Source organism: Heterocephalus glaber, unplaced genomic scaffold (assembly GCF_053883595.1).
Source record: "Heterocephalus glaber isolate CG9 unplaced genomic scaffold, H.glaber_assembly_v1.0 deba00001451, whole genome shotgun sequence".
Lineage (NCBI taxonomy): Eukaryota > Metazoa > Chordata > Mammalia > Rodentia > Bathyergidae > Heterocephalus > Heterocephalus glaber.
Window position 1 is genome coordinate 1,173,223 of NW_028258301.1, and position 24,423 is coordinate 1,197,645.

The 24,423-nt window shown below is 39.6% G+C and overlaps 2 protein-coding genes and 1 non-coding gene across 3 annotated transcripts; all 3 read left to right on the forward strand.

Annotated features, from left to right (window-relative positions):
- Positions 1-374: 374 nt before the first annotated feature.
- Positions 375-23,433, forward strand: Txndc12 (thioredoxin domain containing 12). The gene is made up of 7 exons (XM_004869251.4): positions 375-599; positions 10,113-10,173; positions 16,545-16,597; positions 17,622-17,695; positions 19,584-19,653; positions 20,368-20,451; positions 22,571-23,433. Exons 1-7 carry the CDS (start codon positions 506-508, stop codon positions 22,648-22,650), a joined length of 516 nt encoding a protein of 171 aa, XP_004869308.2. The 5' UTR covers positions 375-505; the 3' UTR covers positions 22,651-23,433.
- On the forward strand, positions 11,568-13,305 carry Kti12 (KTI12 chromatin associated homolog). Its single transcript, XM_004869250.4, has one exon. The coding sequence runs from the start codon at positions 11,700-11,702 to the stop codon at positions 12,753-12,755; it is 1,056 nt and encodes a 351-aa protein (XP_004869307.1). The 5' UTR covers positions 11,568-11,699; the 3' UTR covers positions 12,756-13,305.
- LOC147827297 (U2 spliceosomal RNA) lies at positions 14,116-14,311 on the forward strand. Its single transcript, XR_015452672.1, has one exon. It is a non-coding gene; the product is annotated as a U2 spliceosomal RNA (small nuclear RNA).
- Positions 23,434-24,423: the final 990 nt, after the last annotated feature.

Below are 24,423 nucleotides of genomic sequence, written 5' to 3' on the forward strand. Positions count from 1 at the left end.
TCCAGTTGTCCATTTTTTTATTTGCGGAGGAAGAAGGGGTATTCAAGGCCAGTAGGCGAGCAGCCCACTCTTGGGAGAAGCTGACCTCACCGATCAATAATCTGCGTTTTGAATATTAAATTCAGCGGTCCTCTGGAAGAAGAGCTAGACTTACTAGCGGATGCAATTAGCAACTGTTCTGGAGAACCTCTTCCTGTCCCCGCTACCTCGGCCCACCTTTTTCCTCTCCGCCTCGAGACCTGCAAACCAGGATCAGTGGAAAGCAACCCGTGCTCGGAAGCAACCACATGACCCTTCTACGTGATCTGCACCTTTAAACTCACTTCTTCTCTAACGGGACCCCGGAGGCACCACCCACATCCGTCTAACATCACTTCCTTCAGAGTTTGGGAAAAAAAAAAAAAATCTGGGTACGCGAGGAATTGGGCTGAGCCGCGCTTGGGGAGCGAGCGGACCTTCTGCCGAGACTGCCAGTTCAGACGGGTGGCCCCGCGCGCCAACCCCAATGGAGATGTGGCCTCGTCTTGGGGCCACCTGTTTGCTGGGCTTCAGTTTCCTGCTTCTCGTCACCCCTGATGGACACATTGGGCTTGGAAAGGGTCAGACCGCATTCTTACCTTAATCTTTTACTGTTCCTGGCTCCATCCGAGTATAACCCTCTTCTTGTCCTAACACAGCCCCCCACCCCCCCGCCATCTATCCCTTAGGTCACACCAGCTTCTTTTTTTTTTTTTTTTTATCTTCCCCAACCGCTCCTAGGGAGTTTGAGAATTTATTGGGGGTAAGGAGTAGTGGGTCTGAGGAAGGTTTAAATGGGGAAGTTATACTTGAGACCTCTCAATTAATTAATTCTCCGGTTAGGGGAAGAAATGGGCCTTAAAATTAGGAAAAGAATGTTAGTGCTATGCTTCTGGAAGGTCCTCAGGAATGGTCACCTTCCCTCCCGGAAGAAGTAGGGTCGTGGGGGACTTGGGACTCCTGAGCTGGGTCTGAAGATTGTCACTTCCTGAAGAGCTAGGTTACTGCCTCCTCCTTGCCCTGGGGAGACAGCATCTTCGTCCCAGGGGGTTGCACAAGAAAGGGCCATATGAGGAATAGAAGATCTGCTGTTAGAGGGTTACTAACAGTCATCTTGATGTATGTAGTTCAGCCACTGAGTCTGAAGAAACTGATTTTTTTTTTAGGGGATATCAGTTGTTATGAGTGTCAGTTAAGAGATGTGACCCCTACTCCATCCCACCATCTACACTATATCTTCATTCTGAGCTTGAACACCTTTCTCCTCAAGAACTCTTGGTTGAGAATCGGATTGAAATCTGTGAACTTAGGGTTTAAACTTTTCTAAGTGGGTGAGTTGTGGATAAATCCCAAACTCTTCCATTTTCTTGTACTGACCTTACTATGTGAGATGATTCTGCTGCAATTTTGATGTTTTTAATTGTGTTCTCTTATCCTCTGTATTTTCACATTTATTGGTGTATGGTAAAGAGATAATGAGATTGGTTGGACATTCAGTGCGTCTGAGTAATCACTCCTTCAGCAAGTAATTTTTTTTTTTGATACAAAGCCTAGCTATGTAGTTCAGGCCAGCCTGATACTGTATCCCAGTCTGGCTTTGAATTCATGCCAAACCTCCTGCCTCAGCCTCCAAGAGTGCTGAGATTACCAATGTGCACCACCATGCCCAGTGTTCAGTAAATAATTTTTGATCACTTGTCATATTTCAAGTAGTGTCCTCAGTACTAGAGACATAACAATGAACATGACAAATCTCTCATGGCGCCCTTATATGCAAGTCAGAGTACTGTAGCTCATGAACAAATTAAGACATTTTCAGCTACAGATACAAAACTGTGATAAGGTAGGAAGAAAAAGGCTGGGGAGGATGAGGGAGCTGGCATAACCTCCATTAGGAAGACGAGGGAAGCTGGGGAATTAGCTCAGTGGTTCCACTGCATGCCATGAAAGCGAAAGGACCCGAGTTCAATCCCCAGTACCAAAAAAAAAAAGAAAAAGAAAATACTTTACTCTGTTTCAATTACAGAACTGTGTTAGTTGTAGACAGTCCCTTATAGTCATGTATTCAGTAGTATTCCTTGTTAGTAAGCTCTGGGTGGTTGTTCTAGTTACTATTCTATTGTTGCATAATAAACCACCCCAAAATTTAGTGATGTAAACAAATCATTTTATTGTGGTCGTTATGTGGCTCAGGAATTTGAATGAGGGGAAGGCTTTTTTCTCTTCTATAATGTATAGGGCCTGTGGCTTAGCTGGTTACCTTTCTCCATGTTGTCTTTCTGTGTGGCCTAGTAGCTTCCTTACAGTGTGGCAGCTGGATCCCAAGAGTAAGTGCCACAGGAAAGCAAGGTGGGGAATCCATGACATTTTTATATCCTCATATAGCATCACTTCCAGTGTACACTGTAGGGGCAAGTTCAGAAGGAAGGAGCATTACAGTACAGGATTATAGAGAAATTTAATTTAACTTGATATTAATTTAGCTTCCTTGACTTTCTTTTTGTTGTCATTTGCCTGGTATTTATTTCTTGATCATTTTATGTTCAACTTTTACTAGTCCTTTTGTTTTAGATATGCTTTTATAAACATCATAGTGATACAGGGGGAATAAATAACTCCTAACCTGTTAGATGTCAGATATGCTGAGTTCATGTTCCCCAAAATCAAAGAATGAATTCTAAAGAAACAACAGAGGTTAAGAATAGGAAAATTTATTGAGAGAGATAGCTCCTGAGAGACAGGAGAGGACCTGAAAGTGGGTTGCCAATGATCCTACTTCTCAAAGGAAGTTTTTTAGAGTAAAATCATGAGGTGAGTACAACGTGGTACTCTATGACAACGTGAGTAAAACTATGATCAACTGGGGCTGGGGATTTAGCTCAGTGGTTCCGCCGCCTGCCTTGCAAGCTGAAGGATCCAAGCTCAATCTCCAGTACCCAAAAAAAAAAAACTATGATCAACCAGTAAGATTACAAGTATAACTGCTTAGGTAATGTTGAGGCAATGGGGAAGCAGGTCATGTAGCAAGTGTACCTGGAAGGAACAAAAACATTTTTAGGAAGGGATGAATTAGGACTTGTCCTAATCACCTGCCTGAGTGACTGATGTCTATCTAGACTTTATTGGAGCAAGTGATACCACTTATCCCTTGGGGAAGTATGTAGGCCTGGTCATTCCAGCTTTATCTTGAGTCCAGGCCTTCAACAGATGCGCCTCCAGCCACAGTTGTACAGTGGATCCTTGACTTACATACTTGCTCAGTTCCCGAGGGCTAGTTGTAACTCAAATTGGTTGTAAGTCAATACAGCTGAGATCTGGATGTTTACCTGGGTACATGATGGCAATAACAAGAGCCAGATGAATCTTCCATTAACCTAATTAACCCAAGTTGTTCATATGTCAGGCCAGTTGTAATTTAAGGGTCTGCTGTAATGTGTTCACTCATCTTCTGCACTGACTCCCTCAAGGGCCTAGCCTCGTCTGACTGCCTATAATATTTCTACCTAACTTAGCTGTCCATAATAATAGTATTTTTTTAAAGTTAAAACTGACAATTTCATCTTTTAACTTTAACTGGTGAGTTTAGCTCACTTATATTTTTTGTAATTATTGACAGAGCTACTCTTTTCTTTCATCCAGTTTCCATCTCTGCTACTGGTTTTTTCGTCTCCAAAAAAGTTTATTAGCATGATTAAAAACATTTTCTTGAATAAAATAAAGCAAAATTTCATAATAAATTAAACAATAACATTAGTTAATTCACTGTGTACCACAATATTAAAAGAATGGCCAGGGCCGGGGATTTAGCTCAGTAGTTTTGCCACCTGCTGCACAAGCACAAGGACCTGAGTTCGATTCCCTGTTCCCCCGAAAAAAGAATGGCCAAAATGTTACAGTACAAGTTATAAACAAAAAAGACTTAACCAAAAAGAAACAAGGGCCAGGGATTTAGCTCAGTGGTGATACCCCTGCCTCACAAGTGCAAGGTCCTGAGTTCAATCCCCAATACCACAAAAAGAAAGAAAGAAAGAAAGAAAGAAATAGATAGATAATAGCATAAAACTTTCTTTTCAATGAACTAAGAGGACCTAGTGGTATGAATGAAACAGGTTAGCATATATATTGAAATATTTTTGGAACTACAGAATATATAATTTGGGGAATTATTAGAACTCCCTACTCCCTATTTCTGTCTTTTTTTATGTTTTCTTTAACTTTTAATAAAAGCTATGTACAATAAAATTTTACTGTATTGTACATAAGATAGGAACTGCAGGAATTTACATAGATTAGAAGGAAGATAGATGGTTAAGGAGGGCCCTGTCCTGTGGGATATTTTCTCTGACCATGAAAGTCAGAGTTCAGTTGGGGAAAGGGGTTCAGACTGCTAGATTAAGTAAATATTAAAAAAATAAAAAAGCTAAAATGTAGGCTTTTAGGTAGATAACCAGATGCTGGGACCACCAATATTTCAAAGGCACCATTCTTTTTTTTTTTTTTTTTTTTTGGTACCGGGCATTGAACTCAGGTCCTTAGCTTGCGAGGCAGGCAGTGGAATCACTGAGCTAAATCCCCGGCCCAAAGGCACCATTCTTAAACACAGCGCCCATCTAATCATCTATATGGATTCTTGCCTGTGACTTAGGAAATACCATTGCAAAGATGTCTTTCCCATTAAGCAAAGTCTCAAACATTCATTCAATCCTGGACATACAGATGACTTCTACTACTGTTTTTTTATGCTTTTTTCCCCCTCCTTTTTTGGCTCTGTCTTTAGGATTTAAGTATTTATGTGTTCTTATTTTATCTCCTTTATTAGTTTTGTTTTGTTTTTTTTTTTTTGTACCAGGGATCAAACTCAGGACCTTGCGCTTGCAAGGCAGGCAGTGGAACCACTAAGCTAAATCCCTGGCCCTCTCCTTTATTAGTTTTGAAGTTGGTACTCTAGTTCTTTTAATGGTTACTTTTGAAAATGTACTTGCATTCTTAAAAAATAACATTAAGCTGGACATGGTGGTGCACACCTGTAATCCTGCCACTCTAGGAGGCTAAGGCAGGAAGATTGCAAAAGTTCAAGCCCAGCTTTAGCAATTTCACAATTTAGTGAGACCCTGTCTCAAAATAAAATTTTTAAAAAGACTAAAAAGATAGATCAGGGCCAAGGCCCTGAGTTCAATCCTCAGTATTGGAAAACATGAAAAACCTTTACACTATCTTAACCCCCAACTGAAAGAGAGCCTGAGAATAATTTCAGTCACTCCCTTTATAAGCAGTTGTTGTCAGTAATTTAATTTAATTTTGAGGAGGGATTGAACTCAGGACCTTGCATTTGCGAGGCAGGTGCAGTGGCACTGAGCTAAATCCCCAGCCCTGTAATTTAATTTTTTGAGCTTTTTTTTTTTTTTTGGTACCAGGGATTGAACTCAGGACCTTGCACTTACAGGGCTGGCGTGGTGCCACTGAGCTAAATCCCCGGCCCTGCAATTTAATTTTTTTACATGACAAATTGAGTAATACAAATTTTTATTCATACAATATTTAGATTTATCTACATGTTGTCCCATTTATTTGTTCACTTTCTTATATCTAAGGTTCCTTTTGGGACCATTTCCTATCTGAAATGTGTCCTTTATCTATTCTTGTAGTTTTCTCTTCTCTGAGAGGACTATTCCATTCTTCCATCTTCAAATCTCCAATACCTCCTTCACAACCCTTGTTCACTGTTGATGGCCATGGTTATTGATTAACAGAAGACAAAAGGAAAAAGAAGGGGCCTTTCAAAGGTTCTAGGCAGGGTGGGAGATTTAGCTCAGTGGTCCCGGTGCCTGCCTCGAAAGCACAAGGCCCTGATCCCCAGTACAACAAAAAAAAATTCTAGGCATGCAGTTGAACTTGTAACACTCCCTGTTGCCTGCTTTCAGTGTAAAAGCCAAAGCAATCCCATTAATACTCAGATTACATCACACTGATATTATGACTTTGTTCAAAACTCCAGTAGCTCAGTAAAAGCTAGTCTTTACAGCAGCCTGCAAGGCCCTGCATTGTCTGCTCCCTCCGTTTCCCCTTTGTTCCATATGTCCTTCTATTTTATCACATAGAACATATTATGTAGGGCTTAACAACTAAGAGTTGGAACACTGACTGCCTAGGTTCAGATCCCAGCTCTGATGTTCACTAGCTGTGTGACCTTGGGAAAGTTATTTGAATTTTGTGCCTCAGTTTTCATTATCTGTTAAATGGAGTTAATAGGGTTGTCACAAAGATCAGTATTTGTACAGTATTTAGAATAGTGCCTGACATTTTTGTAGTAGCAAATACAGCAATTCTCAAGTCCTTTTCTAAGGTATTATCTTTATATTGTAGCTGAGGAAACATTTTACAGCTTGAGTAAGTTACTTAAATAGCCCAAAGTCACACAGCTACTAAGTGGGCAGAACCAGGATTCAAACCCAGGGAGTCTAAGTCTAGAACCCATGCTTTTTACATGATCTTGCTCAATGAATATTCATTTATTGAAATAATAAATAGAAATATATGATGGGGGAAAAATCTCTTGGCTTATCTAAACATGTCTGTTTTGTCGTTTGTTTTATTTTATTTATTTGTTTAGTTTTTGCTGTGCTGTGGATCTAAGCTATGCTTGTCAAGTTCTCTGCCACTGAGCTAATCCTCAGTCCTGTCCTGGTTCTTGAAAGATAATTTTTTTTTTTTGGTACTGGGGATTGAACTCAGGGATCTTTCACTTGCAAGGCAGGCGGCGGAACCACTGAGCTAAATCCCCTGCCCTGTCTGTTTAATTCTTGATCTTTTGAGGGAAATGTTATTTCTCTTTGACTTTTTTCTAAATTACTGGGGGCTATGACTTCAACATATGAATTTGAGGCGTGGTGATGTACAATTTAGGGCATAACAATATGTAGTCCACATTATAGTGTCATACAGAATAGTTTTAAATTGCTATAAAAATACCCTATGCTGTTCATCTCTCTTTTCTCCATAATCACTGCTCTTTCTACTATCTCCATAATTTTGCCTTATCAGAATGTTGTAATTCGAATTGACTTCTTTCACTTAGCATTATATATATAAGGTTCCCACATGTCTTTTTGTAGCTTGATAACTCATGGCTTTTTACACTGATTATCCATTCACTTATATTTCAACAATTATATTTTTTATTTCTTTAAGTACTATTTGGCACCTTCACAGATGTTCCTATGTATTTTGTGTGTTGCTTGCCTGTTTTTGTGATTCCACGTGTTATTTCTTTAAACATTCCATACATATTTTTTATGTTCTGTAGCTATTAATTCTAATATCTGAAGTCTTCAGGGGGGTCTAAACCTGTTGCTTGTGATGACTTTTTTCTTACATTTTTGACCATCTATGATGGTGAGCTCATAATACTTTTTCTTCATCATCGATTATCCTGCAGGCCTAAAGTATAATGTTTCCCTCCAAAAAATTCAGCATTTGACTCATTTGGAAACCAGGCAGTGCTACTGACCTGCAACCACCCTGGTGTTTTTTTGAGGGTTGGGTCAATGTGAGAGTCTTCATTTTGCCATATCATAATGGATATTTGATTTCAGGGCAGTCTTACATTTTGTTTGTTCTCACTCTTTGTCATCTGAGGTTAGCTTGCTTTGTGTTTATAGAGAGATTTCCATTATTACTGCAAGTCCATTGAGTACATTCTGAGAGTCTTTTTTACCTACGATTTCATTGCTTTGTAGGTGGTTAGCTCTTTAGGCTATTTTAATTGGGCATCCTACCAAAATAGGATTCAGTTGTCTGGGTTTAGAGATTGTATATAGAATGGTGGTGACCACATTAGGCACCTTCCAGTCCTCTTCGGTGTCTTCCTGATTTCACTCTCAACTGTTCACTCTTCAGGACCAAACTTTGGGCCCTAGACAAGTGACACATTTTGTCTTGACCAGCAGGGAATAATAAGTAATGGGTATTTTGGGTGCTCCATGTGTTAATTGGGGTGAGATTTTTATTTTCCTGGGGCAGTGCTGATAGAAATTAGATTTGAATTTATTTCTGGAAAGAAAACTCTGGAAGACAGACGTAGTAATCAAAAGAGCACAAGAATGAAGTTTAAATCCCAGCTTGGCCATTTAGCAGCACTGTGACCTGATAGAGCTGATGTGACTTTGCTGAGCCACAGAAATCTCAACTGTAAAGAACAGTAAAAGCAAAAAAAAAAAAAGAATAGTAAAAGCTACTACTTACCGATTGTTTACAAAATGCCAAGCATTATATCTATATATCTCTCTATATAGATATAGATATAGATATTTATTTAATATTCAGTAATATCTTTATGGGATATCGCCTACCATTTGGTGCTGGAGATTGAACGTAGGGTCTTGTGGGTGTTAGGTAGGCACTACACCACTGAGCTACATCCCTACCCCTTTTTTACTTTAAGACAGGATCTTGGCTGGGGATTTAGCTCAGTAGTTTCACCGCCTGCTACGCAAGCACAAGGACCCGAGTTTGATCCCCGGTACGAAAAAAAAAAAAAAAAAAGACAGGATCTCACTAAGTTGTCCAGTCTGGCCTGGACTTGTGAACCTCCTGCCTCAGCCTACTAGATAGATAGGATTGTGTCTACCCTAATGACTGGCTGCAGTATGGTTATTATACCTGTTTTAATGATAAGAAAATGGAAATGTAGAGAAGCAAAATAAAAATGGCTTCTTATTAAGGCCAAATTTCAATGAGTTAGCACATATAGAATGCTGGGCAAATACTATAACATGGTTAATAAATAGCTACTAATACTATGATCATTAACATTTTCTGGATATGCAATTAAGTCTTTTGTGCAATGTGGCCTAAATAACATTCATTTACTTAAAAACTATTTTCTGGATCACTTGTGACAGCCATGTGTACTGTTAAATGTTAGGAAACCAGGGAAGAATAAGACAAATATGATCCCAGCATTTAGGTCACTCTCTTGAAGTGAAAGAGATGGATACATACATGTTTACACCTGGGGCTAGGAAGTGCTGTGGTGGAGCAAGAATAGGGTGGTTTGGCAATGGAGATTTATCAGAAGAAATACTGTCCCTGTTTAAAAAACTGAGTTGGAGGTGAAGGTAAGGATTAAAGGCAAAGAGAGCAATTATGAAGGAGGTAAGAGAGGACATGCTACATTTAAACCAGTGAAAGTACATCTGTGTATGGGGTTTTAGGAAAAATGTGGAAAGTGAGGCTGGAGAGGTGGACAGGTGCCATATTCTTAAAGCATTTTTGTAATCCCTGCTTCAAGAATTGGTCCTTTTATCTTTAGGATATTGGAAGGCTTCTGAAAGTGTTCTTAACCATCAATGATGTGATTGAAAAGATCACTCTGGCTAAACTGTGGGAATAATAACAACAATAACTTAAAATACATTACCCTGTTTAATCTTTACATTACCTGACACTCAGGGGTAGGTATTACCTTGATTTTACAGATGAAGAAATTGGGATTTAATTCATTCACAAAAATTCACCCAGTTAATGGGAAGAGGTATCCTAAGCCCACTGTGTCATCTTCAACTTGTTATGATTTGTCATAACCTGTGTTGTGTTTGTGAAAATTCTCATTCTTATGGTATTTTTGGAATAATTTGATAGTTTACAAAGCATTTCACATTATTATTTAATTTAATCTTAAAAACTATCAACTAGGTAATGTTACCTTCATGTTACAAGTATGAAAATTGAGGTTTGGGGTATATACAGCAGACCCTTGACTTACAAAGTACATCAGTGCCCAAGAACTGGTTCTAACTCAAGTTGGTTGTAAGTCAATAGAGCTGAGAGCTGGATGTTTATTTACTTGGGTACACACTATAGATAATAAGAGGCAGATGAATCTTCCACTAACCTAATAACACAAGTTCTTCGTATGTTAGGCCGGTCATAACTTGAGGATCCACTGTATCTTGTAGTGAAACTGGGTCTTGAACACCAGGCTCTCGACAGAAGAAATCCCATTTTGTGGGTATCTTATGAGCATAACACACTTCTTTCTTACATCTGTGCCCATTGTTCATTGTGTGTGTGTTTATAAAGCTCTTTCCTTCCAGGTTTTGGAGACCATATTCATTGGAGGACACTAGACGATGGGAAGAAAGAAGCAGCTGCCAGGTACAAAACATGATTTTAGGTCATTTGTGGTGGTTAAACTCTTTCTAGTCATCAACTTAGTATGAATTTTGGGTGAAGGGCTATGCCAAAACACAGCAAGAACTGAATAATTGCCTAAAAACAATACTGGTTAACATTTCTTAAGTGCTATGTATGTACTATGTACTATGGATTAAATTATGTGAATTAACTCTTTATGCTCACAATAACTAAGTGGTGAGTTCTGTTGGCACTTTTTTGAGATGAGAAAACTAAGGCACAGAACACTTAAGCAACTTGTCCAAGATTACACATTAAGGCTGGCAGAGCCAAGATTCAGGTGCAGACTTCAGCACCTGTACTCTCAATCAGAATATTATGCTGCCTACTAGACTTAAGTTAAACAGTCTTTTGTCCCAAATAGGTTCAGTTTATGCACAATTCAGAGCATAAGGAGGAGGAAAAGATGAGGGGGTAAGGCTAACAATGTCAACTTTATATGCAGTGATTTATTTAATCTTCACAACAATCTATGAAGTTGGTTCACTTATGAAGTTATTTGATAGAAAAAGAAATTGAAGTATAGAAAAGTGAAATAATTTGCCAATAGTTAAACTACTAGTAAGTGGCAGAGCCAAAACTTGCATTTTCTTTACTATATTGTTCTGGAGAGATACAAAGACCTTTTCTACCCCAATATGTGAGTTCCTTCATTGTACACACACACTTGTAGAGACACACACTTCTGGACTCACCAAATTGTAGTGCTTGCTGTTCCTAGAACCAGATCCTACAGTTTCATGGTTCTGGGTCCAAACCTCCTGCAGTAGAGTTGTCAGATTTATCAGATAAAAAGTTCTTTTAAAAAAGGATGTCTAGTTAAATTTGAATTTTAGATAAACAACAAATAAATATGTCCATGCACTTTGGGGACATACTTATATAACCTTAAATGTTTCTTATTGTTTATTTGAAAAATATCAAGGGATGTCTCTGGACAGTTTTTCTCTTCTGTTCTTTTATAGCCTATCCAAAATCTGCCTGTTACAGCATTTGTTATTCCGAGTGACTAAGATCACTGATTTCCTGTGGGGGAATCGCTTTGTGTTCGTACGTGAATCTCAGCCATGGAGATGTTAAGAGATCGAAATGGTTGTTGAATAAACATTTACTGAAAGCCATGAGGTGTAAGAGTAGGCATGAAGGGGAACAAGCATTTATGAATTGACATTTGTATGCTAAATATAGTGCCAGTAGTATTGCAGTATTTCATGCGTGTTAAATTCTCTTAAATAAATGGATGGGTATAGCCTTTGAACCGAAGAGAGATCACATTGTCCTGAAACCTATAACATTTGGGATAAATAACTGATGCCATTCTAGTCTCTGTGACTGTTTTCTGAGGAAACTTTGGCATAGATGTCTCCATAGAAACAGGAGATCCCGTTAGAGCCCAGAAAGGCAGGAAGTGTAGCTTGCACTTCCGTTTTACGCCAGAGACCCGGAAGTTGGCGTAGCGAGGTTGTACATGGCCGCTCCCAGAGAGGATGCCGCTGGTTGTTCTTTGTGGGCTGCCGTACAGCGGCAAAAGCCGGCGTGCTGAACAACTGCGCCAGGCTCTGGCAGCCGAGGGCCGCTCGGTGTACGTGGTGGATGACGCCTCGGTGTTGGGCACAGAGGACGCGACCGTGTACTGCGACTCTGCCCGTGAGAAAGCATTGCGTGGGGCCCTGCGAGCCTCGGTGGAGCGGCGCCTGAGTCGACACGACGTAGTCATCCTAGATTCGCTTAACTACATCAAGGGCTTCCGCTACGAGCTCTACTGCCTAGCGCGGGCGGCGCACACGCCGATGTGCCTGGTTTATTGCGTACAGCCTGGGAGTCGGAGCCTAGGACGTCCGGTGGACGAAGTGGAGGAGCACCAGGGGCGGAACCTGAGTGTGAGTTGGAGGCCGCGCACGGAAAAGGGCAAAAAACTTAAGGCGGCCGGCTCCGAGGCACCGCAGGTTGTGGGCTCTGTAGTAAATGGGGAAGCCCGAGACGACGTACCTAGGGAAGTGGAGCGGAAGGAGACTGGAGCCTCAGATTGTCCAGCTCTAGTGACTGTGGAATCTGAGAAATCTGCAAAGCATGTGTCGGGTGCCTTTTACTCTCCCGAACTTCTGGAGGCTCTAACGCAGCGCTTTGAAGGTCCTGACTCGAGGAACCGGTGGGATCAGCCTTTGTTCACTGTGGTGGGCTTACAGGAGCCTATGCCCCTGGCCGAGATCCAGGCTGCCTTGTTTGAGAACCGGGCTCCCCCACCCCATCAATCTACGCAGTCCCAGCCACTTGCTTCCAGCAGCTTTTTGCACCAGCTGGACCAGGTCACAAACCGAGTCTTGACTGGACTGTTGGAGGCACAAAAGAGCGCTGTCCCCGGGGACTTACTAACACTTCCTGGTACTTCGGAGCACCTGCGGTTTACCCGGCCTTTGACCATGGCAGAACTGAGTCGCCTCCGTCGCCAGTTTATTTCCTACACTAAAGTGCATCCCAACAATGAGAACCTGCCACAGCTGGCCAACATGTTCATTCAGTATCTGAGTCAGAGCTTGTACTAATCAAAGTGGTGGGTGAAGCCATGGTTCTTGTCTGACATCCATTGCACTTTGTAGCAGGAATAATTTGAAGATTTGCAGAGCTAGTTGATACAGTGGTAGAGCTGTTGAGTTTGATTCACTCAGACTTTTCTGGCTGCCTCTGTACCAGGCACTAAGCATTGAGACTAGAGAGAACGAAGAATAGCTTGGAGGATCTTGGCAGATTTCTTCAGCAGACAGAGCTCAGGTGGACCAGGAGCATGTAGGTTGGATTCTACTTGGAATATCACACAGTTGATTTTCTCTGAGTTGTGGGTGAGCAGACTGTATGGATGAGAATTGCTTTAAAAAAATAGTGAACAGAAACTAAAGATGGCACAATTCTGTATCTGCACTTACTCTTTATACAACAAATACTTTTTGAGTATTGTACCTACTTTTGCCAACTTTCATCGTGGTGCTGGGTTCACAGATAAATCCTTTGTTTTCTGTTCTTGGGAAGCTTTGATTTTTGTGGAAGTGAAAGGCATAACTACTAGATTGTTTCCTCTAATAAAATATTTTAAAAGTAGAGTCCGCCTGGGTCTCTTAATTTAACTTAATGTTATCCATTTATTTTAATGTGACATTTTATATACACATCCATCATTGGCATTTTTTGTTTGTTTGGTTGGGGTTTTTTTTGGTACCTGGGATCAAATTCTGGACCTTGCACTTGTGAGGCAGGCACCGGAACCACTGAGCTAAATCCCCGGCCCTCTTGTTTGTTTTTGTGAGACAAGATCTCACTATGTAGTCTAGGTTGGCCTCAAACCATGATCCTCCTGCCTCAAGTCTTGTGAATCTAGGATTATAGGTGTGGACTGCCACACCCAACTCACATGTGTTATTGCTATACCTTTGGCTGAAATAATATTTTGATAGTACTCAGAGACTAGATTGGTCTCACCTGGAGTGATTATGACAACTTACATAATTATTGTGCTTTATAATGTATTTCACTGTGAGCTTGTTTTTTTATTCTTTTGTTGTTTTCATTGAACTGATAGTATACCTACTTTATCAATGCCTGTGATTTCTCAAACTAATTGACCTTGAGTGAAATGCAGACAGACTATTGGATGTAAAAAGCTAGTGGTCAGAGGATGATGATAAAATTCTTGAGAGCCCAGATGAGAGAAGAACTAACTAGCTGCTGGGAGAAGGTGGTTTGGGGAATGCTTCACAAAGGAGCTAACATTTGAACCATCATTTTACAACAGTGTTCACAAAGGGCCAAACAGTAAATGTATTAGGCTTTGTGGTGTCTCTTGCTACATATATACCCAATAACAAAGTAAATGAGCATGAGTGTGTTCTAATATGGTAAAACTATAGACATACTGTTTCTTGACTTTTTGGCTAAAATCAAGTGTAGTATCAGTTTAATATCTGATAGACTATGACAGAACAGTATATTAAATGGATTTTTGGAGTATATTAACTGGAGTTTTGGAGGTAGGAGGTGGACTAGCTTGCTCTTTCCACTACATGCAGCAACCTGATATTGAAGTACTTCCAAGAATGGTGCAACCTTCGGAATTAAAAAAAAAAATGTAGGCACTGAAATGTGAATTACATTTAATTCCAACATGTCACAAAGTATTTTCCTTTAGATTTGCTTTTTAGTTATTGAAAAATATGTTTTAAAATTTATATATTGGCCCTATGGAAGCAGGAAGTGGGCTGGATCTGGCCTGCAGACTTCAATTTTAATTCCTGTTCTATAACAATGAGTAGGAATACTAGGGAGAAAAGAGGGAGCAAAACATTCTAAAATGTACATGTTTTGAAAGTGCATGGAGCTGTTAAAAGTTGGGGGAGGTGCGTTGCCACTGTTGATTATATATTCATTGCTCATCAGATAATCCGGACCACTTTTTTCTGATTCATGAGAGGACTAATGCATGAAACGGAGGGTCGGAATTGGCAATCTCAGAGACCTTTTTCAGTTTTGATTATCTGATTCTCAGATGACTGTTGAGATAAATTGGGTTTAAACTCATGGCTTCTGGATTGCTATTCTAAATTGAAGTAGACTATAAGAAGACTGAATTTAGAGTCAGGCTTCTGAGTAAATGGCAGAACCTAGATTTTGTTTGTTTGTTTGTTTTGTTTTTTGAGACAGGGTCTCACTGTGCAGTTTATGCTGGCCCGGAGGCTCCTGGCATGCTGATCTTCCTGCCTCACACTCCCCAAGTGCTGGGATTATAGCCATGTGCCATCACACTGAGCAGACCCTAGATGTTATGTGGCCAAGTGTTTAATCTTTTGGGAGTCTGGATTTTCTCATTTTTATTATGAGACCATTAATGATATCTACGCTAGAGTTGTTTTAAGGGCTTAAATGAGAATATGCATTTAAAGCACATAGCACAGTGTCACAATAAACATTCAGCACATTTTGACTTTTACAGTTACCTAGATCCCACTACCCACCTAAACTTGCACTTCTCATGTGGTTTACAAGCATTTGCAAGTAGGAGAGACAAGTACATCAAGATTTGTAGTCAGCAGGGCTGGGGATTTAGCTCAGTGGTTTCGCCAACTGCTGCGTAAACACAAGGATCCAAGTTCGATCCCTGGTACCAAAAAAAAAAGAAAAGATTTGTAGTCAGCTTAAGGTGAAGTAGCTCGTTGGACACTTATTAAATCAGCATTATTTATATTTAGAACTGTGGTGGTGAATCTAGTGCACACATGCAACACCAGGCTGTTTATATCATTGAAAGCTCTAAAAGATTCACCATCACTGATGTAGAATAATACTGATATGTAGTAAATGTAATATAAGTATTTGCTATCAGTTTTGTATGTGCTAGACACATACTGAGAATTCCTTAAGGGAATTCTTCTGAGAAGAAGCTGAGAATCCCTTAAGAAGGTCCAAGTATAATGGAGAGAGATGGGTAAATAATAGCTGTAATTCAGTAACACCAAGTGTGGTCGTAACATACCAGCATGTGGTAATATGGTGATATAGGGGGTTGTGTGATGGAGAAAGCCAGTGATTGCCTGCATAGGCCCTTCCTAGTTAATATTTGAGCTTTGAGAGTTTAAAAGCTTTATTTGAGTACCAGTGGATTATGTTGCTCATTATTTAAAAAATTTTTCCCTCCCTGATTATGAAAATATATTTAATTGTTGGAATATACAGAAGTTACAGGGAAGAGTCTACAATCTCATCATCTATAGATAACTGATATTATGTCTTGGTACATTTCCTTTTAGACTCTTTCCCCTGCATATTTGTATAATATTGTATTATATTGTAATATTGTATAATATTTGCAATCAAGTTGTAGATGATTTTTATGTTCTGGATTTTTATTTAACAGCAATGAAAATTTTTCATTTACATTTTTTTTGGTACTGGGGATTGAACTCGGGTCCTTGTGTGTGCGAGGCAGGTGCTGGAACCACTGAGCTAAATCCCTGGCCCTCATTTACATTTTCAATGACTACATAATATAATCATTTAGAATACCATAACATTTTAAAATGTCAATTTGATGTTTTTTTCTATCCCACAGTCTTTTCCTCTAGCTTTAAAGCACAAACTTACAGAAATGTCAGAATTTACCAATAATTTTGCTATGATAATATATTATTATTGAATATTTTGAATGTCTCACGATTTTTCCCAACTGAAGTCATAGTAGAGTACATGAACATCTTTGTACATTAATCTTTGTCTTCATAAACATTTTATTAGACTAGCTTTGAGGAAGTGGAATTACTAGCTTATAATTTGTTCGTTTTGTTTTTAAGCGGATTGCCCCTGATGGTGATTATCCATAAGTCTTGGTGTGGCGCTTGCAAAGGTGAGTTCAAGTACTCAACATCAGACCTCAAATGTGCTGTCAAAGGTTAACATACAATAAATATTAGCACTGATTCTGGCACACCACTACTGATTGCTTGAAGGAATACCAAAGACATATATGATATTGATTCCCTTCATGAGATTTGCAATTACATTTGCAAGGCGGGGTTTAGGGAGGATGAGGTTAAGATATAGTGATACAGAGTATGGATTTAAGTGCTAAAATATGTCACATAGACCATGAATATTAGAGGGAGCTGAAATCATGTACTGAGAGACATGAGAAGTAGATAAGCTTCCTAGAGGAGATGGGAACCAAATCAGAACCAGAGGTTTCTTATTTGACTTTGTGTCATGTATTCTTTCTCCTATAATAACTACCCTGCCACTTTTCCAGCCAGGTTTTAGCTTTAATTTGGTGTGCTACATCTAATAACATCCTAGTTGGAGAAGGCATGTAAAATTAGTATAAATAATTAGTGTGTATGTATGTGTACATATATTAGTGGCAGGGTGCTATTTTTTTTTTGATACAAGTTATTGAAATGTAACTATAAAAAGCAAAGAGTAGGGCCAGGGATGTAGCTCAGTGCTTGCCTGGCAAGCGCAATGTCCTGAGTTCGATCCCTGGTACCAAAAAAAAAAAAAGGACATAGTAATATCCCCTCCATTTGTATGTCATCCTTTATCAGTGAGATAAAAGTTCAGAGAAATGAAATGTCACTCGAGGTCATACGGCTGTGCAAATAAGTAGCAAAAGAGCCAGAATCTAGGAATCCGATTCTGATTTTAAGTTTCAAAAAAAAAAAAGGTATCAGTTTAGCAAATTCCAGGGCTGGGGATTTAGCTCAGTGGTTTCGCTGCCTGCTGCGCAAGTGCTAGGACCCGAGTTCGATCCCCAGTACCAAAAAAAAAAAATTTTTTTTTTGAACTATCCAGGAGAATTAGTGATGCTCATGCTCTTTAGGGTTTGGATATGATAATGTTTCTTCTGTTAAAATCTTTTCTTCTTTCCCCCCCAGCTTTAAAGCCAAAATTTGCAGAATCTAAAGAAATTTCAGAACTTGCCCATAATTTTGTTATGGTAAATCTTGAGGTAAGACTAAGAGTTTCTCCTTTTTTTTAAAAGACTTTACTATTTTAGATTTAGTATTATTAGTGGTATAAAGTCATACTGAGCAGAGCTAGCTACTTGTATATATTTGTTTTTCTCTTTACCTCTAATTTTTGTACGTGTTTATATATGTTTAAAAATGTTTTTGACCTCTAGTGTTAAGGCTTGCATTAGATGTGATAGAAAGCCATTCAGCATCTATTCTGGGGAGGAAGTAGGAGACAAGAGCCTGAATAAGATAACTAAATCTTAAAGTTCTTTTATCCTTGGTTTTTAATTTCTATTGATTGATTGATTGATTGGTCTTTGAAACAGGGTCTCACTATATAGTTTAAATTGGCCTGGAACTTACTGTGTAGCCCAGGCTGACCCCTAACTAGAAGCAATTCTCTTGCCTCACCCTCCTGAGTGCTGGGACCACAGATGTGCACCGCTATGCTTGGCTCATCCTTGGTTTTTTGGGGGGGGGTTTTGTAGAAGGGATGGAACTGGGATCTTGTGCTTGTGAGGCAGGCGGTGGCACCACTGAGCTAAATCCCCAGCCCCATCCTTGGTTTTTGATTATGACAGTCTACATTTTTTATAGCTAGATGGTAATCATACATGGAGTCTAAGCTCCCTGTCAAATGAGACTCAGTTGAACACCCCCTCTGTGCTGGGCTTATTATTTACAACCATCCTGTTTCCTCTTGAGATATTTTTTTGTGTACTTGATATGTATAGACTTAAGGTCTTGGAATCTTGAGTCATAGAATATCAGGCTTTAGACTTGAAGAGATTTTTAGGGCATTGGTACTGTCCCCACTTTATAGAAAAAACATCTTGGGCCCGAAAGAGGTATTCAGTTTGTTTAAAATCAGAGTTGAATACGTGATTAGAATAGGTACCTAGCTAAATTCCCATATTCTTCAAGTATGGAACTTGTATGCTCTATGATGACACCTTTAGCCTAAATTTCTGTGAAGCTGATCTTTACTTAAGCATAGGACTAAGAATCTTCTGAACAGATTAATAGTTATCACTGAGGCTGCAACAGTGTTGCTTATATAGTAGTGAATAGCATGAGTGCTGGTATATCTTATTAAAGCAGTGTATTACAGTTTGAAGAAATGACTCCATTTAGCCACTGAAATGGGATCCTCATTGTAAATTGTAAAGTTACTGTTGATTTCCCATGCACACGAATTCCTCAACACCTTCTATGGTAAATTATGGTCTCCATTCAGAGGAAACAGAAATAATGTCTTTAGTGAGCATTCCTTTGACTTAAGAAATTTCTTTAAAACAACAACAATAAAACTGATTGTATGATTGTATCTCCTGGGAAGACTTATCACTCCATAATTGTAGCCTAAATATCAATTTCATTAATTCTTGTATTCAAGAAACACTGTTTGTATGTAGTAGTCATGTGGGCACTGGCAATACATCAATGAACAAAAGAGACAACATTTCCTCATTGCAATAATGTTCTAATGTGGAAAGACAAAGAAAATATGTCAGATGATAGTTAATTTTGTAGCTAAAAATAAAAGGTGTCAGGGATGCAATTTTAAACAGGTGGCTAGAAAAGAAGGTGACATTTGAGCAAAGATCTAAAGTAGAGGGACGATAGGAGAAAGTGTGTTTAGACAGAGCATAAGAGCAAGTTCAAAAGCCTGTCTTAGGATTGTATCTGACTTCTTGAATGACAGCAGTAAGCAAGCTTAATTGGTTAAAGAGGACAGAGCAAGATAAAAGTTTGACATTTGATAAGTGCCCAGGGGGGCAGATCATGTAGGACCTTGGAGTCCTAGAAGGGCAGAATGCACTGAAAGGCTCTGAGAAGGAAAATATGATCTAATGTAAAGTTTATATTTAAACTTAATAGGATGAAGAAGAGCCCAGGGATGAAGATTTCAGTCCTGATGGCGGTTATATTCCACGAATCCTTTTCTTGGGTAAGGTAATCTTAATCTTGGGAGCCATAATGTGGGTGGAGAAAGAAATGATGCAAGACACTGATTGCACCTAGTGAAACTACATTGGGATATCCACAAACAAGCCAGTTTCAAGAGAAGAGGAATTCTGAATATACCGGAACTAGCAGTTTATATGAAATTTTTCCCATTAACAAATTGCATATGTGAGCAATGACAAGTTTGTTCTTCTATTTATTCATTCAGCAGTCATCTGATCATCAACCACATGTCAAGTGCTGTGCTAGGCACTATAAGAAGAGAGAGAGAGAGATAAGCCACAATTCCCACCCTGACCCTATAGTATAGCTGAGGCAACAGAATAGTGCAACCAGACAAATGTCTTTTCACAAACAAGTTTATAAGACATAGTTAATGGTCACCTAATCACTGCTTAACATTTGGCTTGATTCTATGGGAGATATAAAAATATAGGACCCCATCATCAAGCAGAAAAGGAACACACGTGAAAAAAGGGAACAGCTATGCCAAGTCACAGGGAGGGGCTGGGAGGATTTGCATTCTGGAAATTGTAAGGAGTTCATTGTGACTAAAGCATGACATGCAAGGGGTAGGGTAATGGGCTGCAAGGACAGACAGGTATTATTTCCCAAAGGACCTAGTATACTATGTGGTGTTGGGAAGTACCTCTTTGTTGTAACTACTGCAGTCCCTGTGCCATTTTGTCTACAATAGATCCCAGTGGCAAGGTGCATCCTGAAATCATCAATGAGAATGGGAACCCCAGCTACAAGTATTTCTACGTCAGTGCTGAGCAAGGTACAGTTCTGCTGAGTGAAAGGAGGGAGAATTGCTGCCAGATTTAACTTGGATGAATGACAGGCAGGGTCTATGATAGGAGCTTAATCCAGCCTGTTAGCTGAGCATCTCCTGCATGACTAGCTTTTGGCTTACATCCTATATAGAATACAGGAGAAAGATAAAACTGAGTCCTTCCCTAGCTACTTAAAAATCCAATGGACGTGAGCCAAATCAAACCTCTCATTTAAAAAACAAAAAATCCATTGGAACCAGACGTGGTGGTACATGCCTGTAATCCCAGCACTCTGGGAGGCTGATGCATGAAGATCACAAATTCAAGCCCAGTCTGGGCAACTTAGTGAATTAGCAAGATCCTGTCTCAAAAAATAGCAAGTGGCTGGGGATGTAGTTCAGTGTAAAGGCTCTGGGTTCAATCCCCAGTCCTGCAATATAAATGAAATCCAAAGGAAGAGCTGACTAACCCATTGGAAGCTAAAGAACTAAGGCTTCTGGAGATAGTCATTTGCCCATGGTCTCACAGTAAGTCACACAGTTGGGATTTAAATCCAGAACTAGTTGGGGTTTTTTTTCCCCACTGCATCGTTCCTATAATAATCTAGAGAAAGAATAAAAATAACTGATTAAGTCTAAGAGGTTTCACAGGTACTAAACTTTAACTGGATCAAGAACTATAAGAATTTGTCTCTGGACATATATGAGGAGAACATTTGAAACTACAGAAGCAAGAAGTGGGGAGGATGCAGCCTGAATGGAGAGTATGTGAGGCTTGCTGAGAGGCCTGGACAGTGAGACCTAATCAGCATAAGGATGAGAAAAGCATGTACCAAACAGAAAAATGACATCAGTAGAGACTGGTAAAGGAATGCTGAAATCCTGTCTCTGAATTCTGGAGTACAAGCACTTTAAAGGCAGAGCTTGGCCTCATACCATGTACTATCACTTTTCCTTCCTTTTTACCCTGATGTACAAAAGGGAGTGGTTTGCTAAGTTGTCATGCATCCCTTGTCAAGCAGCCAGGTCATTGATCACTTTGAGTCCTTGGAACTTGTATTCTCAGAATAGTGAAGGGGAAGAGATCTCAAGGTATTATTATCCCTTCTTCTGGGTAAGGAAAATGGCATCTTCTTGACCAAATGCAGATCCCTGGAGATGGATGTTAAAAGATTTTCACACAGAAGAGCAGCTGGGCTTTAGATCTCCAACTCTTGTCTCCTGGGATTCACTTTCCCTTTAGAATTTTATCTAAGTTAACCACTGCCATCTCCACACTGATGTAGTTCAAATACATACAAGACTCTTCTAGGTTCTTTGTGGCTCAGCTGACATGAAACTGGAATATTCAGTGATTGAAGACAAAAAGGAAATAACTATTTTATCTGCCTCTTAGGAGCTAATGGGTTTGCTTCCCAAGATTCACAGATTCTGGCTTAACCTAGCTCCCGGCCTGCAACTATACAGAGGTGCTACTATTAAACCATTATCAAAGGAAGGCATATACTGAAATAACTGCCCTTCTTAAAGTGCAAATCTAGGGCCGGGGATTTAGCTCAGTGGTTTTGCCGCCTGCTGCACAAGTGCAAGGACCCAAGTTTGATCCCCGGTACCAAAAAAAAGTGCAAATCCGTAAGAGGAATATCCCCTGAGATGGCCCTCCTTCTAGCTTTCTTTCTTTGTTTTTGTTTTCTGGGGGTTTTTTGTTTTGTTTTTTGCCTGAAAATGACTTCTTCCAAGTATAGTTGAAAATGGAAATGACTACACCCTTGAGTGGAGAGCGTTCTTCTCCCAGCATGCATGGGAATACATATACCACACACTCAGGCACATCATTAGCGTAACCTGTAACACTACAGGAAATGAAATAAATGCAACAGTCATCCAAAAGACATAATGGAGATGGTAGGAAGGTGTTCCCATTTTTTATACTAACCCTATGTGAAGTAGCATTTCATTTATAAACAAGGAAACAAATTCAGAGAGGCCAATGACATGCCAGGGCTAAAATCCACAACTAGATCTTAAGTCCAGATCTCGTGATTTTCTTAAGACATTTAAAAGTCTACATTTGTTGTCAAATATCAGATATTAAAATCATGACTTTTCTCCTTTGATTTCACAGTTGTTCAGGGAATGAAGGAAGCTCAGGAAAAGCTGACAGGTGATGCCTTCAGACTGAAACATCTTGAAGACGAGTTGTAATACAAATGTAGCCCTTTCATTAAAGTCAGTGTTCTAGAAGGAAAGCAGCAAGGGAAGGAATATTCAGGAATCACCCAGAACAATTAAACCAGCCAGGAAACCTTGCTTCTACCTACACTGGAAGCAGCTCTCTCACTGTGGAAGAAGTTTGCTAACAGAAGCTGGTCGGCATATGTGTGGATCTAGCAGCGTCGCAGACTTCCTTCTCCTGCTACCTATCACCTAAATGTCCATTTGTCTTTGAATGTTAAGAATAAAACCTTATGACACAAAACTTGAGCCACTTGGAGATTTACTCCTCAAATTTCAATATTTGAGTCTTTTCCCAGTTTCTCCTGGTTTACTCACCTTACTGATGAAAGAAGACCAGTAGCATCTTTTCTACAATATTCACATTGCAAGAATAGCTTAAATTAAAAAAAAACAAAAAACACTTAAAGTCCTAAACAATAAATTGGTAATTCTACCACTCATCAAGGAGACAAGCCTGTTTTTCCTCTTTTTCTCCTGGGAATAATCTTGGAGTTCTTCCTGAGTCGCCATGACCTTCTTCCTCTGTGCTCAGCTTCCCCTGTTTGCACACGTGTGTGTGGGAATGGCTATGTGCTTGGACTCAGCCCCAGCTGGAAGTGTGCTTTCCCTGATTCCAACGGAGAAACTGTAACAACCTTCAAGCCCTACATGGAGCCATTTTTGTCAAGTCATCAATTGTATTTTTGTACCGGGGTTAACAAAAAAATATATTAATTGTTCCATTAAACTTTAGTAAAACTTTAAAAAGAAGTGTGCTGTGATGGTCTTTTTGTTATTGGAAAAGGGATGGAGTCACTTTGAAAGAAAACTAACTTTGAGGGCCTGCTCCAGGAGTCCGGCTTCCCCGGAGTGATCATGAATATGGCAATATATTTTCTAGCTTAAAACTTTTCCTGCCCCCTTTAAGATTGTTGTTACTGTTGGGAAATATCTGGGCCTTCAGTATGTGCCAGGCAGTCTTCTGGTTTCTCTAAGAGTGTTATTTCATTTAGATTGGATTTTTTTTTTTTTTTTTTTTTTTGCTACCGGGGATCGAACTCGGGTCCTTGTGCTTGTGCAGCAGGCGGCGAAACCACTGAGCTAAATCCCCGGCCCTCATTTAGATTTTCTTAAATTGCCCAGCAGCTTTGTGGGAAAAGTACTATTATAACCCTAATTTTACAGAATTTGAAACAGGAGGAAACCAAGGCACATAGTAAGGTTAAGATCTTTAGCATGTTCTTGCAGGGAGCTGCCTACCCTAACCTCATTTGTTTCCATTCATGTTTTGCATTTTGTATTGTGGCGACATTAAGTTGCTCTGAGTTTTCCTAACATGCTGGGGGTTTTGCCTTTGTGTCTTTACTCATGTCCTCAGCCTGCAGGTTTCCTATTCTCTGCCACCCATTTTGAGCCATGTCTCCCATAGTCTCTGACCTTTCTCATGAGGATAAAATGCCTTGCCTCCAAGACACCTATGAGAGTCATGCACCACTTTATATTGAAGTGACCTATTTACTCATCTGTGGCTATCATCAGGTGGCATTCTTCTTTAGGGCAGAGTCTACTCACCTGACCTGCTGTTCCAAGATCTCAAAACAATGTACTTCCAAGTGATTTAAATCCATTCTCTTTAAATACCATCAGTAGTCCTGTGGGGTAGGTGTTGGCTTCTTTTGAAAGAAAAGGAAATTTCAGAGAAGGAAATGATTCACCTTCAGGTCCTAGACTAAATATTGGGTTCTAATCACTGCTATTTGA